At 54.1% G+C, this 18,245-nt stretch overlaps 1 protein-coding gene across 1 annotated transcript; it reads left to right on the top strand.

Moving 5' to 3' along the window:
• Positions 1-313: 313 nt before the first annotated feature.
• Positions 314-18,098, top strand: LOC148596300 (uncharacterized). The gene is made up of 13 exons (XM_088524185.1): positions 314-508; positions 1,629-1,673; positions 4,756-4,948; positions 4,992-5,211; positions 5,852-5,966; positions 6,213-6,386; positions 6,480-6,586; positions 6,788-6,925; positions 12,459-12,543; positions 16,778-16,950; positions 17,095-17,110; positions 17,863-17,940; positions 18,009-18,098. Exons 1-13 carry the CDS (start codon positions 314-316, stop codon positions 18,096-18,098), a joined length of 1,629 nt encoding a protein of 542 aa, XP_088380311.1.
• Positions 18,099-18,245: the final 147 nt, after the last annotated feature.

The following is an 18,245-nucleotide window of genomic DNA, read 5'->3' on the forward strand; positions in this document are numbered from 1 at the left end:
TGCCGAGAGAGAGGTGGCTACTTAGTCCGAGCTTTGATTGGAAACCAAAATACATAAACGTTGTGCTAAGAGCAGGTTTCCACCAGTGAACAGAAAGCATTGCGTAACGTGGTGCCTCTGGCTGCGGCCGTGGATTCTTGAGGGCAGTGAGGAGGCGCCTGAGTAAGGCTGTGCTCTTCCAAGGGGGTGTGTGGAAACTGTCGTCGGGCATGGGGGGAAAGTTCTTCTTCCCTGGAGGCTGAAATGGCACCATCTGCTTCAGACACAGGCAGCCACCCAGGAGCAGGTGGAACAAGCTTCCCTGGTAGGACGAATGCAGCAGAGAATCAGGGATCTGGGAAATGAACTGGCTCTCAGCAGACGCCTGCAGCAAGGCAGAGTTATCGGAGGCCTTGCGGAAGCCGCTGCTGCCTACCCTCCTGAGCTGGGCAGCAGCCGCTCTTTGATGCTGAACGCAGCGGGCAATGCTTCCTGTGTGGCAGACAGAGTGGAAGCTCAAATGGCTGAGGTAAGGCATTGGACATGCACGCTGTGCTCGAATGAGCTGCCCACAGAGTATGAATGAGCAGGGTTCAGCTTTTAAGGGGAAAAGGAGCACGCATTCCTGCCTAGCTCCGGGACACCCAGTCTGCTAGTGCAAACAGCATTGGTGCCCCTCACAACTGGGCGAGCACAGTCCCCTGGATCGCCCTGAGAGACTCCATGAGGCAATGCTCAGAGCCTGCTGCAACCTCAGCGATAGCTCTGGTCCGAGTGTGCCCCAGCCGTTGCAGTGTGTGTGGAGAGCACGGTCCTCACGGAATGGTGAGGTTTGGGGCCCGTGTGGCAAGAGTTGGACAAGAGGGCGAAGCATTCTTCACTGAATGCCATGATCCCTTCCCTGATTTGCACAGAGTGGAGGCAAGGGCAAGCTCTCCTCTTCCATCTTTTACAATCCTGGGAAGGCTTCAGGCAGCTCCAGTTGTGACTCAGTGCTGTGGTGCCTGCAGCGTAGCAAGGGTCCTGTTGAAAGGAGATGCCTGCGGGCTGTAGCTGTCCCCATACCTGTAGTGTTCTGAAGCTGAGCTGCTCGGCTTTGGGCATTGCCTTGTGGGGGTCTCAGAGGGTGATCCAGGTGACTGTCCTCAGGCACTCCTGTGGCTAAACAGCAAGTCAGCAGAGCTGCCATGAAAAAGGCTGTCTAGAATGTGGCTGCTGCAAGGAAAGCCAGCTCTTTCTGGCCTGAGTCCTTTGCTGCGGAGTAAATTAAAGAGAGTGTTGGTTTGTAATGAGAAAAAAAGCAGGCATCACAAATCGGATTGCTCGCTGTGAACAGTGTAAATATGCAGCTTGTGTCCTTGGGACTAGACCTCTGGCCATGTGTGCTTATATCCTCCTTGTGCTTTTTGATGCCCTTCTGCAAAGCCAGAATGAGGGAAACGTGATGAGTGGCAATTGTGTTGTGATACAATTAATGGCACAGAGTAGTGGCAATGCTGTGTTTTGGTGGACAAAGCATTTCTCAGGATTGAGGGTGTTGTTTCCAGTTTGCATTTCATGTTACAGTTAGGTTTCAAAAGGCCGTATTTTGTACTACTAGAGGAATGTAACTGCTGAGGACTTAAGGGTATCCTGTGTTATACTTGCAGGTGCGTGAGGAATGGTCAAAAATGTCGCTGAAGAACGTGAGCGAGGTAATTGCAACCTGGAGATTTATGTGACACCTTCATCGTGATCCAAATACTGGTGGCACAGAATATTATGTGCCTGTCCTTAAAAAAGAGAAGAAACAGTGTATGTGCACATGCAAGGCCGCCCCCAGAGCCCCGAATAATCCCCTCTCCGGGGGGCTCTAGTCGGGCCTTTTCAGGGACGGGGCCTGTTTGCAAGCAGGTGGCCCCTGCTTTGCAATTCTTTGGGTTCCTGTTGGCTTCAATCAGCTGCCGAGTGGCCAGCTGTTGCTTTAGAGCCCCTTGCATTTGCTTGGGTGGACACAAGTGCCTTGGGTTGAATGTGTCTGCATTGTGAGCAGAGGTGCCCGTCTACTGGGATGAATGGGGTTGGTTCCTTTGGTTTGGGACTTGCTCCCTTTTGCTCCTGTAACACTAACAGAGGGCCTTTTGTTCCCCCTGCCGTGCGCGCCTTCCTCAGAAGTGGCTTTCTGGAGCGGGGACTGCCAAGAGAGGATATCCCGAGAGGAAGGAAGCCTGGGGAAACGTGCCCTCTAGCTCTTGGCGGAGTGGTGTGTAGATGACATCGAGCTGCATTCAAGTGAAGGTGTTCTGTTCCAATTCTGTATTTAATAAAGCTTGTAGGCTGGGACATCTCTGTTTTATTCCCGTCCCCTTCCTGTCTTGGCCTGCCCTGCGCACGCGCCTGTTCCCTCTTCCTCCCGCTGCCTGTCCCTCTTACAGAATGGGAGCGGCGGGCTTGCTGCCAAGGGGGGAACCCTGGTAGGAGTCTGGCCGCTTGCTGGCAGCGTGCAGCCTGTGTCCTTTTCCTCAGGGGAGGTTGAAAGCTCCGCTGGGTTTTTAGACAGGGGCCTGGAGTTGGGGGCTCTGTTTGCCTCCTGCTGCCCTTCAGAGCGCTCCTGCGCTGCCAGGGGGAGGCCGCTCTCAAAGATGGCTGGCAGGTGCTGGCAATGGCGGAAGGCTCCTGAGGCCTGGCCCACAGCAGCTGTCCCCCTTGCCTAGGAGCCAGCCAAGAAGCACGATCAGGCGAGCCGCAAACGGTCGGCAGCAGCTCGAGGCCTGGCAAGCTGATGGAGCGCAGCCTCCCGGAAGCCCTTTCCAAAGATGAGAAGGAACAAGAAAGTGCGTGGGAGTAGTCGGCAGGGATTCCCAAAGGGGGAGGCAAAACCCTGCTGTAAGATCCCAAAGGCCTTTGCAAGAATCTTAGTTTACCTGAGCTAAGAGTGGCTGGTCTTAATGCACTCGATAAGGAGAGGTTTGCTGAGTGACAACAGTAGCCCAAACTCCCAAAGGAGTTCAAAGGCAGAAGAAGATGCATTAACGTCTGCCATAATGTGTTCTGAAAGGAAGTTTGGCTGCTTACCAGGCCATTTGAGGACTATGCAATCCCAGAGCACCTCACCTAGGCACATGTACATATCTATATTACTCTGGTGTTAATTTACTAATATATATGTATTTTATCTTAGTGTTGGCTTTGTATTGCTTGGTGCAGTTTTGATTTTAAACATGTGGTGTACAAAAAGAGCTCCAAAATGGCCCAGTCTTCATAAAAATAAGCTAGTTTGAACTTTGAGAAGAAAGCTGGTCTGGACTGGCAGTGCTTGATGGCACATCCACTGTGAGGACGCAGCAAACCCTGCTGTGGTTTAGGAGGCACCTGTAGCCTTAAGCTAAGACCAAGGGCAATGTGGAGATGACAGCCTCCTGGTTGCTTCCAGTAATTCCAGAGAGATTTGGACATCTGTCAGGGTGTGGCTGCAAAAATCTGGGAATGCTCAATGACCGTGTGAACAATACACTCACACTGCTAGCTGGCCTTCAAAGCTAAAGAGCTAATTTAGTAGTTAAAGAATGCAGTGTGCAGGATGTCCTAGCAATGTGTGCATAGCATGGACAAGTTCCAAAAAAAAAGTCCCGATTAGAAGAATCCCATTCATTTGGAACAGTAATGTACATTTGAATTTAAGGATGATTTCCAAGTAAGTGAGAAGCCAGTGCTTATCTGGTGGCCACTTCAATTACATCCCCAAGAGAAAGATCTCTATCCCCCACACCAGAGAGGCTTCCTCTTCCCCTGAGGGGGGAACACGGCTGCTCCCTCTGGAGTCCTCGTTTAGGAACTTGAGACACAGGCTTCGAGTTCCGTTGCACAGAGCCCAGTTTCTATCTCTAGCACTATGGCAGGTAATACTTACCGGCTAACCACACAGTATCAGCTTTATACATGGCTTGTAAGGCACTGTTGGACAGGAGCAGGCGCAATTAAAGACTTGCAACCTCACCGCAAAAAGAGAGGTGACCTTCCTCATCAGTGATAATGACAGCAGTCCCAGTACCTGTTCTGAGTGTCTTCTTGGTATATATGGACCACTAATAGCACCGTAATCAACAGCCAACTGCGCGCTCCTTTTATCAAATACAAGCTTTGCTATTTTTCCTCCTGCTAACATGTACACATGCAGAAGTGGAGGGAAAAAATCTTCATTCAAACATCTTATGGAAGTATTCCGCTGCTGTTCAGTAGCCTAAGAGCACCTCGGGCTAGCATCCCATCTCACGAACTTATTCCTGCCTCAGTCCTACAAGTAGTAAAATCCAGACTCATCATGAAGGGCATATATCAATATACAAACTAACACCTCCACCCTACTCATGCACTTCAAACATTTAATCGCAATCTATAGTGTGAGCGTGGCTGGGCATTATTTTTATTATTATTTTTGGCTGGTTCTGCTTTTCTGCTCGATTCAGTTGAGTAAATACCGACAAGACGTAAATGGGGATTTTTGTGAAATGAAAGATGATTTTCTACTAATGATAATAACTGGCAGCGCTGGCAGATCTACCACAAGTAGCAGATTCACAATCATAGGAGAACATGAAAAAGATAGTTGAGCGACAACCAAGCTAACAGCGGCGGTGCTCTTTCTCGGGGAGCCGCAGCCCCTTGTGGGTGCGCTGCAGCCCCACGTCGAGGAGCCGCCTGTGGCGCGTGGCAGTGTCACCCCGCGGCGTCACCCCGCCGCCCTGTGACGCCCTCGCCGCGGCTGTTGCGCCTGGCGCCGTCGCCGCGCGGCCTCAGTGCTGCGGCCGCCAGTGCCGGAGCGACGGTCGGCGCGTGCCTCGCTGGGAGCCTCGCTGCGTCCCGGCCCTCGGAGCGCGCCTCTGCTCCCGGCGCGGGGGCTCCGAGCCCGCGACCCCCGCTCCCGCAGCCCGCCGGGGCTCAGCCCCGCCGCAGCTGTCCCGGCCGCGGCCCCTGCTCGGGGCTCGGCTCCTCTGCCCCGCCCGCCCGAGGCGGGGCCGTCTCTCTCTGGCCGTGTCCGCGTCCCCGCCGCAGCATGAAGCGCTTCCTGGCGCTCTTCGGCAAGGGGCGGGGGGCGGCGGCGCCCGGCGGCGCTTCCCTGGCCTGCGTGGGCGCTCGCTACGAGCTTCGCGAGGAGGAGCTGAGCGAGCTGCACCGCGCGGCCGCCCGCGGAGACCTGGCTGCGCTGCGGCGGCTGCCGACACGCGGCCTCGACGGGCGCGACAAGGCCAAGCGGTGAGGGGGGCGGCGCCGGCCGGGGCTTTGCCGGCTCTTCGCGAGGGCCTGGCCGGGCGTGGAGGGCGCGTGTGCTCGAGGCTGCTGTGGGGAAGGCCGGGTGGCAGGCCCTGCCCCAGCAGCACCGCCCGAGGCTGCTGTGCTGCTCTTGGAAAGCCCGTGTCCCCGGCGTGCGGCACTCTGTTGCCACGCAAGCGGTGCTGGCGCAAGCCGCAGGGCGCCTTGGCGAAGGCTGGAGGTGGCCAACCAAGCCTGGGTGGTCCTTGCTGGGCAGCGTGGGTGGTGCTGTTGGAGGCAGCGGGCGGTTGCGCGGGCAGAGGGATGGAGGGCAGCCGCTTGCGCCCGGCAGCGTGGGGCTGCGTGGGCAGACCGCTGTGCCTGGGCGCAGGAGCCCCTTTGCAGGGAAGCGGGTGCGGAGCTGCGGGAAGCGGGTGCTGCGTGGGGTGGGGGTGACTTTTCCTAGCCCCTCCCTCTGGGCTTGGGGTGTGCAGCTGCTGCCGTTGCTGCCGGAATGGGCGACTCTTTCTAAGCTGCTCTTGTGGCTGCGGACAGCGGTGGCCCTAGGCCCGGGACAGAGGCAGGAGCGGTGTGTGCAGCTCGGCGCGTGTGTGCGTGTTAATGGAATGTGTTGCCTTTGTAGGACACCCCTGCATCTCGCTTGCGCTAATGGGCACTCGGAGATCGTGTCCTATTTAGTGGAGAAGAAGTGCAAGCTGGATGCGCGGGACGGCTACAAGAGATCTCCACTGATGAAGGTACGTGGAGCACGGGAGAGCTGTTGAGGGAGGGCTTCCAAGCTGCACCCAGAGCGCTGCGTCTCTGGGGTGATGCGTGATGTTGGGACAGGTGGAGACTGTGTTGCGATTGGCGCAGAATGGGCCCACGTTGCCTCCTCGGGGAAGGCCGGGGTTGCTTTGTGCGCTTGGCCGGCTGTGGGAGCGCTGAGGGAGGGAAACGTAGTTGCTGGGAAGGCTTCCTTTTCTTTGCCGTGTTGCTTGCAGGCAGTGCAGTGCCAGCAAGAAGAATGCGTGGCCATTCTGCTGGCGCGTGGTGCCAACCCTAATCTTGCCGACGTTACCGGCAACACTGCCCTTCACCTGGCTGTCCTTGCTCGTAACACCTCTCTAGCAGGGCAGCTAGTGGAGCACAGCGCCCTTCTCGAGGCTAAGGATAAGGTAAGTGTAGAATGTGGGTGAGGCTGCTCTCGGAAAGAGAGAGTGGCTTTCCCTGGCTGTTTGGTTCTGACTGGGGGCGCTTTATGCTTGCAGATGGGCTGCACGCCCCTTGCCCTTGCCGTGTCGGGTGGTCACGGCGAGATGGTGGAGTTCCTGCTTGGCAAAGGAGCTGATGTGAACGCTCGAGACCAGTCTGCCAGGTGAAGGGCTTGTCCGAAGAGCGTGTCCGGAGGCCCCGTTCCTTCCGAGTTGTGCTGTGCTTCCATGTAGCTGCCTTTGCTTTGCTTCTGCCTGTGGGAAAGGGGGAAGCAATTGTTGTGGGAGCAAAGAGGGCTGAAAGGCATGCGAGTGAAATGTCTGCGTTGGCTCCGAGCTTTCCTCTCCTCTTTTGGATGCTCTAGGACCCCTTTAATGCGGGCTGCTTCGACTGGGAACAGGAGCATCCTAGACACTCTTCTTCGCCATGGTGCTGATCTTTCCCAGAAAGATGTTGCTGGGTGGACGGCGGAGGAGTATGCTAGGACTTTTCTGCATGCTCGGTAAGTGCTTTAGGTGACGTTAGAGTTGCTAAGGTGTGTGAATGTGCGTGTTGGCTTATGGACGCTCTTGTTAAGAGCAGCAAGGTTTAATGATGTGTGGAGACGTCTGTGGAAGCTGGGCAAAAGGGCATGTTCTGGAACATGTAGTGTCAAGTGTGAACCGGGAGGTTTTCCTTGACTCCACCCCGACTGCTCGGTCAGGTTTCAAGTTGGTGGTGCTGAGCTGAGCTGTGAGCAATAGCGAGCCTGAAAAGTGTGCTTTGGGCAAGTGGAGTGTATACGAGGCCCTCCCCAGAGCAGCGCATGAGACCAAATGCAGAGGTCCTTTCTTCTGCCGCTTCCCCTCGCCCTGGGCCTGTAGCAAGGGGAGCAGGAAGGGCGGGTGTGCGTGGGTATGTGTAACTAGCCCGTGTGTGTCAGCTTGCCAGATGGCTCTGAATAGGCGTAGCGTGGAGAAGCAGTGGCTCGTTGTGTCCTAGAAGAGCCGTGTACAAGGATGCCGTTGGTTTTGGTGACAGTCCTTCCTTTCTTCCTGTCTGCAGCGTTAGTGAAGAGCTGGCAGAGTGCGCGCAGAGGGCGCGTGCAGGCGGCCCAGTAGGCATGGCAGGACTCAGCTCGCCTCCCGGAGCAGGAGCTGCTGCCTCTGCATCGGGCGCCTGTGCTGCGGCCAGCGGAGGTAGGATCCTTAAGCGTGGAGGAACTGCTGGGGCTCTGCGTGTGCGTGTGCGTGTGGTGCGAGTAGTTGAGCACTTCATTAGCTTCCTATCCCGTCAGCGCCCCGCAGCGTTTGCTAACTGTCTGCTCCCAACGCGTGTTTGTCCCATGCTAGTATTTTGTTGAGGAAGCTTAGAAGGAAATGTAAGGGCAGTGTTGATTTTCTTTGCTAATGTCCTTTGAGGGGAAGGGGGTTAGAATTCAGTAGGGTGCGAGAAGTCAAGGGCAGGTTGGGGCCTGCTTTCGTCCCTGCTGTCTTGTGTGACTGTTCCCCTGCAGCGTGGCCTGCAGAAGTGCCTGTGTTAGGTGCTTGTGGGCCGTGTTGACTTCTGAAGGTCTGACATGCTAAGAATTAATCGTGTCAATTAATGTTTTCACAGTGGGAGAGGAGCTTTCCCGTGAATGCTTTGTATGGTGAGGCTTGAACAAGCGCTTTCCCCCAATCCTTTCCCCTGCCTCAGAAGAGGAGAGCCTGGAGAGAGACACAGTCCTTCTTGTCTTAACTTTTCAAGCATTCAAGATACTGATGACGAGGAGAGCGAGGACAACTCCGTTCCTGCCTCCGAATTAGAAAGACGCCGTTTAGCTGCCAAGGTGAAGTGGCCCAAGAGGCAGAATTTCTGTGGAATGAGTGAGTGGTTTGGAGGGCTGAGCTGTGTGGATTTGAGCGAAAGGGCGCTTGCAGTGCGGTGGCTTTGCTCCTGCAAAGCGGTCTCCTGCCTGGCCCCCTTCCTGCTGCTGTGAGCTACTTCCTCCAAGTCTGGTAGCCGTGGCAGAGCACGCAGCAGTCTGGTGGTCGGGGGCAGAAGAGCACTAGGTGACAAGAGAAATGACCGCACAGTCTTGATGTGCGTGAGATTTCTAGAGAATGAAAGCTGATGAGCTCCTAGATTACCTGTTCCTTTGTCCTGCAGACCTTGCTGTCGGTTTCCAGGAACAAAGGGGTGGTAGAATTGTGACTGATGTGGGAGAAAGGCATTTATTGTTCCAAGTGTGCTGAGATGCTTCATCCCCTGGCTCTCTTGTCCTCCTTGTGAGGTTCCTCAAGTGTGCTCAGCAGGGAGCTCCTGTAGCCGGTGTCTTTGTCTCCTGGCACATGGGAATGGCATTCCAGGCTCACGTGCGCCTGATCTCCCGCTGCCTGTTTCCCCTCTGATGATGTCTCTTTATTTTTGCTGTTTCTCCTGCAGAAGAGGTGTTTGGCACTGGGACTGTGCAGCGATTCTGAGGATTCCGAGGATGATGCTGGAAGGCACCCTGCAGTGCTGGAGATGCAGGCAAGATTTCCTTCTTCTCCTGGTTGCCCTCTTGTCAGTGAGCTTTGAGAGGGTGTCGCAGATGCCGTCTGCGAGGAGCTACTGCAGCACAGGGAGATGTGCTAGTGGGTTGAAGAGTGCCCGTGAGGAAAGGGAGGGAAGCTGGACTAAGGCTGTTGGAGAAGCAGGCAGCTGTTGCTTGTCCTGGGTGAAAAGAAGGGGCAGATGGGGAGTGTGCTCGTGCGTGTCACCGTGTTGTTGAAGCTGGAGTCAGAGTGTGTCTAGGCCATGCTTGTGAGGGGCAGAGCAGCATGTCTGTGGTGCTGGCTATTGCTGTCTGCCCAAAGGCATTCCTGTGGAAAACCTGCAGGCCTTTCTTTGCAGCAGACAAGAGAGAACTCTCCTGTGTAGTAACCCAGGGAAATGAAGCATTTTGCAAAGTGTGAATTGCCGCTGCAGAAGATGCTTCTTTCTGTTCTTTGCAACACTTTTTTTTTTTTTCCTGACCTCTCTTAGGAAGCATCGTCTGAAAAGGATGGAGAGGAAGGTGCTGGTGGTCCTCAGGATAAAGATGCTGCAGGATCAGTGGCTGGTGAGAAGGGTGAGTTAGTAAACACGGGTCCTGCTGTGTGTTTGCTCGCTGGGGCTTGCCTGATGGAGGAGAGCAGCAGAGTGAAAGAAGCACTCATGGTGTGCCCTTCCTTCTTTCCCTTGTAGATGTTTCCTTGGCAGCGGGAGCGGAGCAGGAGAAAGACGGAGACTCCCTCTTGGATTCTGAGGTGCTTTCTGTTGGTTTTTGTTGTTGCAGAGGAGCGGGGGAAAGGGTGTGTGTGCTCCTGCATATTTGAATGTAGGTGAATGTAGGCTCAGCCTGTGTCCAGGCTGCACTTCTGAGAGTCTCTGTTGAAGAGGAACATCATGTCTGTGACACTGGGTATTGCTGTGCACAGAAACATCCTCCTAAGGGAGGAGTGCAGTCCTTGTAAAAGAAAAGTGAGAACGTTTTTCCCTGTACAGGTACAGGGAATAGAAGTACTTTGCACGGTGTCCTTTCCTGTGCAACGGGTGCTTCTTTCTGTTCCTTCCAACTCTTTTGGCTGGCCTCTTTCAGGAGGAATCACCTGCACGGGATGGGGAGGAAGCAGCAGGTGGTCCTCAAGTTGCAAATGCTGCAGCAGCCCTCCCTGTCAGTAGAGGTGAGTTCAGAAGCGTTGAGCCCCTGTGTTTGTTTGCTCCTTGGTCTGAGTCAGTGAATGCTGGTGATGAGCTGCTGCTGAGATGGGAAAGCCCCAGTTCTGCCCTTGCCAGCAAATGCCAGGGCAGAGGGGAAGGCCAAGTGAGGAAGATGTTTTGTGGAAGTGCTGGAGTGCAAGGAGTGTTATTTCGTGGTGACTTCCTGCCTGTGTGAGCATGTGGGAGGAAGGGTGAGAACACAGTGGTGCGGCTCAGAGTGAGGATGCTCTTGAATGACGCTGCTTTTTCTTCTTTTTTTAAACACTCTAGTAACAACATTATCTGTCCCTTGGCTGTGGGTGTTGCCTGATGGAGGAGAGCAGCAGAGTGAGAGAAGCACTCATGGTGTGCCCTTCCTTATTTCCCTTGCAGATGTTCCATCGGCAGCAGGAGCGGAGCCGGAGGAGGACAACGATTCTCCCTGGGATTCTGAGGTGCTTTCAGCGGGGGGCACAGTGGGTTCCCCGTGGGGGGATCTTCTCAGGAGGTTGCTCTGGGTGTGGGCCCTGCACCGAGGAGGCTCTGCTCCTTCTTTGGCTGCTTCTGCCACACGTTTGTTCCAGTGAACTGGAGCAGCTTTAGCTGTGTGCAAGCTGCTCCACGAGGCTTGTGAGGAAGCAGGGTCTGGGAATGTCCGAGCTCTCATAGCAAGTGGCCCTTGCATGGGATTTGTAGTGCAATACTCAAAGGGTCCAGATTCTGGCTCTGCAAGAGTTTGGTGGGGTTGCTGTTTCTTTGCCAAAGTATCCATGAAAAGGACAGTGTATGGAATCCTGCAGCCAAGTAAGAAGCCCAACAGCAATAACGTGGGTTTTGACTTGGAGCGCTGTTTTGGGTAAAAAAGTGCAAGGGAGGAAAGAGGCGGAGTTGGACTAAGGTTACTGAAAAGCAGGCAACTGTTGGTTTTCATTGGTGCAAAGGAGAGGGGAAAGGGTGTGTGTGCTCCTGGGTATTGGAACGTGGGTGAAGGCAGGCTGAGACTGTGCGCAGGCTGCGCTTGTGAGGGTCTCTTCAGAAGCAGAAGAGCACATATGTGACATTGGGTACTGCTGTCTACTCAAACGTCTTCTCAAGGGAGGAGTTGCAGGCCTCAAAGAAAGGAAGTCAGACCATTTTTCCCTGTGTGGGTAGAGAGAAGTAGTTTGCAGGGTGTCCATTGCCTGCACAGGGAGTGCTTCTTTCTGTTCTTTGCAACTGTTTTGGCTGGCCTCTTTCAGGACGAAGCACCTGCAAGGGATGGAGAGGAGGCCGCTGATGGTCCTCAGGATACAAACGCTGCAGGAGCCCCGGCTTGTGTGCGAGGTGAGTTGAAGGGCACGTTGAAGGCCACGTCTTGTTTGGTGGCTGTGAGGGCCAGTGCATGGAAACGGTGCCGTGCTTGTGAGATGGGGCAGCCCCGATTCTGCCCTTGCCACCAAAGGAGAGGGCGGAGGGCACGTCAGCTGAGGGAGGCGTTTTGTGGTAGTGCTGGAGTGCAAGGAGCACTGTTTCTTGGTGACTCGCTGCGCACGTGAGGATATTTTGTGTAGTGCTTTGAGGACCCCTCCGTTGCGATGCGAATGGACTGTGGGTGCCAGACTCTGGAGCGCGAGTTTGGGAGAGCAGCTGCCCGCACGGCTCCCTCCTCCAGGACTCCGGCCTTGCAGAGCCGCGTTTGGGTGCTCGCTGCCCCTCTGTTGGGTGTTGGTTGTAGCTGTGTGAGCTGTCCTGCTGGGCTTGGGCGACTTCTGCTGCAGAGAAGGGCAGGGGAAGGGGTGAGAACACAGTGGTGCGGCTGAGCGTGAGGATGCTCTTGAATGACGCTGCTTTTTCTTCTTTTTTTGAAGACTCTAGTAACAGCATTATCTGTCCCTTGGCTGTGGGTGTTGCCTAACGGAGGAGAGCAGCAGAGTGAAAGGAGCACTCATGGTGTGCCCTTCCTTATTTCCCTTGCAGATGTTTCCTTGGCAGCGGGAGCGGAGCAGGAGAAAGACGGAGACTCCCTCTTGGATTCTGAGGTGCTTTCTGTTGGTTTTTGTTGTTGCAGAGGAGCGGGGGAAAGGGTGTGTGTGCTCCTGCATATTTGAATGTAGGTGAATGTAGGCTCAGCCTGTGTCCAGGCTGCACTTCTGAGAGTCTCTGTTGAAGAGGAACAGCATGTCTGTGAGACTGGGTATTGCTGTGCACAGAAACATCCTCCTAAGGGAGGAGTGCAGGCCTTGTAAAAGAAAAGTGAGAACGTTTTTCCCTGTACAGGTACAGGGAATAGAAGTACTTTGCACGGTGCCCTTTCCTGTGCAACGGGTGCTTCTTTCTGTTCCTTCCAACTCTTTTGGCCGGCCTTCTTTCAGGAGGAATCACCTGCACGGGATGGGGAGGAAGCAGCAGGTGGTCCTCAAGTTGCAAATGCTGCAGCAGCCCTCCCTGTCAGTAGAGGTGAGTTCAGAAGCGTTGAGCCCCTGTGTTTGTTTGCTCCTTGGTCTGAGTCAGTGAATGCCGGTGATGAGCTGCTGCTGAGATGGGAAAGCCCCAATTCTGCCCTTGCCAGCAAATGCCAGGGCAGAGGGAAAGGTCAAGTGAGGAAGATGTTTTGTGGAAGTGCTGGAGTGCAAGGAGTGTTATTTCGTGGTGACTTCCTGCCTGTGTGAGCATGTGGGAGGAAGGGTGAGAACACAGTGGTGCGGTTCAGAGTGAGGATGCTCTTGAATGACGCTGCTTTTTCTTCTTTTTTTTAAAACACTCTAGTAACAGCATTATCTGTCCCTTGGCTGTGGGTGTTGCCTGATGGAGGAGAGCAGCAGAGTGAGAGAAGCACTCATGGTGTGCCCTTCCTTATTTCCCTTGCAGATGTTCCATCGGCAGCAGGAGCGGAGCCGGAGGAGGACAACGATTCTCCCTGGGATTCTGAGGTGCTTTCAGCGGGGGGCACAGTGGGTTCCCCGTGGGGGGATCTTCTCAGGAGGTTGCTCTGGGTGTGGGCCCTGCACCGAGGAGGCTCTGCTCCTTCTTTGGCTGCTTCTGCCACACGTTTGTTCCAGTGAACTGGAACAGCTTTAGCTGTGTGCAAGCTGCTCCACGGGGCTTGTGAGGAAGCAGGGTCTGGGAATGTCCGAGCTCTCATAGCAAGTGCCTTATTAGAAATGCATAGTGCGTGCTCCAAGCTTTTTCTTCCTATGTGTGTAACTATTTCATTAGGATAGTATTGGAGAGCTGGGTGAGGAGCTTGCTGATGCTCCTAAAAAGCAGTCGCCAGCAGAAGCCTTGCTGGAAGCTGCCCCACGTTCCTGCCGGGACCTGGAGGAAGAGCAAGGGCAGCTGCAGAAGGAGTTGGCCAGGGTTAAAGGCAAGGTAGGCAAATGCCATAACAACAATAATGAGCGTAACAGGGCTGTTCTTCCTCTGTAAATGATGAGAAGGACAAGGCAGCATTCTGAGCACAGGTACAAGTGAGATGTGATGAAGTCAGTAGTTCCGCACTGCCGTAACCCATGAGGGCGGTGGAGCCTTGAGCGGAACGACGTGCTCTTCTTCATGTGCTGTGCTGTGCAGGGCAGTGTAGTTTGAGAGCTGCAGAAAGCGCTCTTTTCCCTTGTCAGTCGGAGCTGTCTGCTTGTAGAAAATCAGGATGGGGACAGGAGAGGCCAATAGGAAAGAGGGTGAAGCACCAGAGTTTGGGAGATTTGACTTGGGAGTCAAAGCAGTGTGTAAGATGCTGAAGATGAAGCTCACTCCCATGGTTCCTGGTTTGACAGTTGCAGGAATCGGAAGAGCGGCGTCTCCAGTCTGAGCGGTCTGTTGAGGAGTTGAAGAGAGCCCTGGCAGAGAAGCAAAGAGAATCAATGGCTGCTCCCCAGCAAGAGCAAGAACGTGGCACACTGCTCTTCACCATAAAGCTCTTGAGGGAAAAAGTTGGACGGTGAGGAAGTGCCAGAGTGAAGCAAGGCTTTGCTTTGTGGGCTGGTGTAAAGGCAACGGGATTACCTTGCTGCATCCCAGCAAGGGAATGTGGGACTTGGAGGGAGGCTTTTGCTTGAGATGTTGTTAGTTCACAGTGTGGAGTGGGTATGTGTGCTCTGTTGGGTTCCCATACTGAGCCCTATGTTTCCTTTGAAGGCTTGAGTTTGAAAAAACAGGGCTGGAGGTGACAGCGCGCCATGAGACTGCCAGGGTGGAAGCTCTTCAGAAAGAGCTGCGCAGCTCTGCCTCTGTAAGCGACTCCTGACCTTTCCTTTTCATGAGCTCCTGAGCCTACTTGTGTGTGTGTGTGTGGACAGTTAGAGAAGAGATTGCGTGGCCTTGGAGTGTGCTGTGGAAGGGGAAGTGTCTGCCTGCAAATGGACACGGTGCACAAGTGTGCACTGTGCTGCTCTGCAGAGTGTTTGCCTCATTCTGTGTGTGTGAAAAGGCCTGGTCCAAGTGTGGCTCTCGGGTGGAGAGAGACTTTTGTCCAGAGTCTGACAATGGCTGGAAGGGAATGAAGGCGGGGGTAGGAGTGAGGGGTAGGGAGATGCCTGAGAAAGGTCTGGGTGATGGGAGAAGGGGAAGAAACATAGTAGTCCTTTGGGGAGCTACTTCTCGGAAGAGTCGTGTAATGTAACAGGAAAAGCAAAAGCACAGTGCACGGTGCAAGGCTTTTCCTGCGATGCGTGTCCTTATTCCATCAGGGCAGGGTCAGGGAGCTGGAGCAGGAGCTCGCCGATGCCCGCAGAAAGCAGGCGCTGTCCGAAGCCTCGCTGGAAGCTGCCACGCGTGCTCGCCGGGAGCTGGAGGAGGAGAAAATGCAGTTGCAAAAGGAGTTGGCCAGGGTTAAAGGCAAGGTAGGCAAAGGCTGTGACTAGCCCGAGGACCCTGACAACCCTGTTTTCCCCTGTAACCAATGAACAAGCAGCGGGATGGGAGAGGCCAGTATGAAAGAGGACGAAGCAACAGGGTTTTTCAGAGGTGACCTGCGAGTGAAAGCAGGTGCCTTGAGTGTGTGAAGAGGAAGCTGACTAGCGTGGGTCCTGGTTTGACAGTTGCAGGAGCTGGAAGAGCAGCTTCTCCAGTCTGAGCGGTGTGTTCAGAATTTGAAGAGAGCCCTGGCAGAAAAGCAAAGGGAAGCATTGGCTTTGTCTCAGCAACTGCAAGAATGCAAGAAGGCCTGCTTGGAAATGGAGAGCCTAAAAGTGCTGAAAGACAAAGTGGAAAGGTAAGGAGTTGGCACAGTGAAGCAAGGCTGTGCTTTGTGGGAGGGTGTAAAGGCAACGGGGTTAGCTTGCTGCTTGAGAGCAAGCAAATCTGGGATTTGGAGGGAGGTGTTTGCTTGAGATACCGTCAGTTCACAGTTTGGAGTGGGTGTCTGTGCTCCACTGGGTTCCCATACTGAGACCTATGTTTCCTTTGAAGGCTTGAACTTGAGAATGGGAGGCTGGAAGGCAGAGCTCACCAACAGACAGCTAAAATCGAAGCTCTTCAGAAAGAGCTGCACAGCTTTGCCTCTGTAAGCTACTCCTGCCCTTTCATTTTCACAGGATCTAATATGAAGCCCTGGGTTTGTGGATTAGAGTCATGTGTGCAGTTCAATAACAGCACGTGCATCTGAGCAGATTGCTGGCATTTTCTTAAACACAGATGCACGTGGATGTCTGCAGTCTGTGTTTATGTGCTGTTCCAAGGAGAACAGTACTTGGCCATTTTGAACTCATAGGAAGCCACGAGCTTAAAGACGAGCTGGCAAAGCTTAGCTGTTGGCAGCAGACAGAGAGCAGACATCAGCTGTGCAGAGGCACAGTGGTGTGGACAAAATAAGTTATGTTTAGGTTCACTCTGAAGCCTGAAGCAGCTCTGTAATGTAACAGGAAAGAAGAGAAAGCGGAACCTGTGGTCCAAGCCTTTTCTTCCTATGCATGTAACTATGTCCACAGGACACGGCCAGACAGCTGGAGCAGGAGCTTGCTGAGGCTCGTCGAAAGCAGCTGATGTCAGAAGCCTCTCTGGAAGCTGCCACACGTGGTTGCAAGGACCTGGAGGAAGAGAAAGGGCAGTTGCTAAAAGAGTTGGACAGGCTTAAGGGCAAGGTAGGCAAAAACAGTAACTACCTTAATGAGCCTGACAATGTTGTTTTTCCCTGGCAAATGATGAACAAGCAGAGGGCAGTATTCTGAGAACAGGTGCCAGGGGGACCTGAGCAAGTCAGTCATTGCGGCCTGTCATAACCCACGAAGTGGGTGAAAGCTGGAACCAAATGACCTGCTCTTCCTCCTCCACCGGGCAGGGTGCTGTAGTGTGAGAGCTGCAGAAAGCAGCATCCCTCCTGGATAGGTGGGGCTTTGCATGGTCCACGTGAAGCAGCATCTCAGGCAGGTGCTCTGAATGGTCGCGCTGGCTGAGCCTGCACTGGGCCTCACGTCCACAGCGGAGATTGAAGGGCCTCAAAGTGACTCACTTGCCTAGTGCAATAGCCCTGGTGCCTAAGTTTGGCAAGGTCTTTGCTGTGCACTCCCTGTGGAAGGAAGCGGATTGGTGTTGGGGCGGTTTTGGGGACTGCTTGTAGGAAGACAAGATGGGGATGGAAGAGGCTAGCAGGAGAGAGGGCAAGGCAAGAGGATTTGGGAGAGATGACTTGGGAGTCAAAGCACTTGGCTTGTCTGTATGTAAATGCAGCTGAGTAGCGTGGGTGCTGGTTTGACAGTTGCAGGAGTCGGAAGAGCAGCGCCTTCAGAGTGAGCATTGTGTTGAGGAGTTGCAGGCGGCCCTGTCAGAAAAGGAGAGGGAAGCAATGGCTTCTTCCAAGCAACTGCAGGAGCTTGTGGAAGCCTCCTTGGAAAGAGCTAGCCTAAAGCAGCTGGAAGAACGAGTGGGACGGTAAGGAACTGCCCCGGTGAAGCAAGGCTTTGCCTGCCGGGGTGGTGTAAAAGCAAGAGGAAGAGCTGGCTGCATGGCAGCAAGCCCATCCAGAATTTGGAGGGCCGTTATTTCACAGTGCTGTCTCCCTGTGTTTCCTTCAAGGCTTGAGCTTGAAAAGGTGAGGCTGGAAGGGAGAAGCGACCAACACACGGCTCGAATTGAAGCCCTGCAGAAAGAGCTGCACAGCTCTGCCACTGTAAGCTCCTCCTCAGCTTTCTTCTTCATGAGCTCCTGAGCCTAGTTGTGTGTGTATGTGGGGACATTCTGGGAAGAGATTTTCCTGGGGAGCCCAGGGGGACATCATTTCTGGCAGTCCGCAGGGGATCGGCTCTGCTTTGTCCCTCTCCAAGGTCTTCTGGTGTTGAGAGGTTCCCTGGCTACTGTGCGGCCTGAGCAGCGTGCGAGGAGAGGCTTTGACACTCATGTGCTGCTTTGACCGCCTGCTGCTTTTTAGCTGTCCTGGTGCTTAAGCCCTCAGGCAGTAGCACTTGTTGCTGCCCTAAGGGCGAGTTAGCTCGTGGAATTGCTTTGGTGCCAAGCAAAGCCCGAAGCGGCATCCTCAGGCTGTGACAAGGGAGACTTCATTGCCAAACCTCTGACACCTTCCCTGTTTACTGACTGTGGATTCCTTGGCTCGAAGGTGTCAATCCATAAAGGAATGGCACAGGCGTAGGCAGTGTTGTGTGCTTGGGCCAAGTTAGGAGACAAGCCCTTAATGAAGGAGAACTGCTCCAGGGCTCAAACTGGGGGTCGATTGTAAAGGAGTAGTGAGATGGAGAAATGTTGGTGGCATTTCGCTTCGCTAATACCCCTTGAATGAGGTGCAAGCGTGAGTCCGGGAAGCATCAGTGTGGCTTTTTTGTTCCTTAGGTTCATAAGAGCCTGGAAGATCTGCTCTCTGCCTTACAGACAAGACACGTGCCTCTGAAAGAAGACAAATATCAGCAGGTACATGAAGGGTTGCTCTGACTTCCCTCTTCCAGTCGATGATTTTCTTTCCTTTTGGGTGCGTGCAGGCAGCTACACTGTTCAAGAACTCTGTAACCTTGAACGCCCAGGACTGTTGCCTAGTGATGGCGGCTGATTCCCCTGAAGCTCGAACTTAAGCTCTGCTGTCCACTGATGTGGATAGCTAAGTACCACCTGCTGGTGCCAGGGGGACAGAGGAAGCTGTTTCTCAGGCTCTTTTGCACTTTTTACTGAGCTGCGTATGTGCTTTCTCCTTCCTGTGTGCAAAGTGTGAGAGTGAAGGA

Source organism: Tinamus guttatus, unplaced genomic scaffold, assembly GCF_059628265.1.
Source record: "Tinamus guttatus ecotype Peru unplaced genomic scaffold, ASM5962826v1 Tinamus_guttatus_pri_ptg000018l, whole genome shotgun sequence".
In the NCBI taxonomy this organism is placed as follows: domain Eukaryota; kingdom Metazoa; phylum Chordata; class Aves; order Tinamiformes; family Tinamidae; genus Tinamus; species Tinamus guttatus.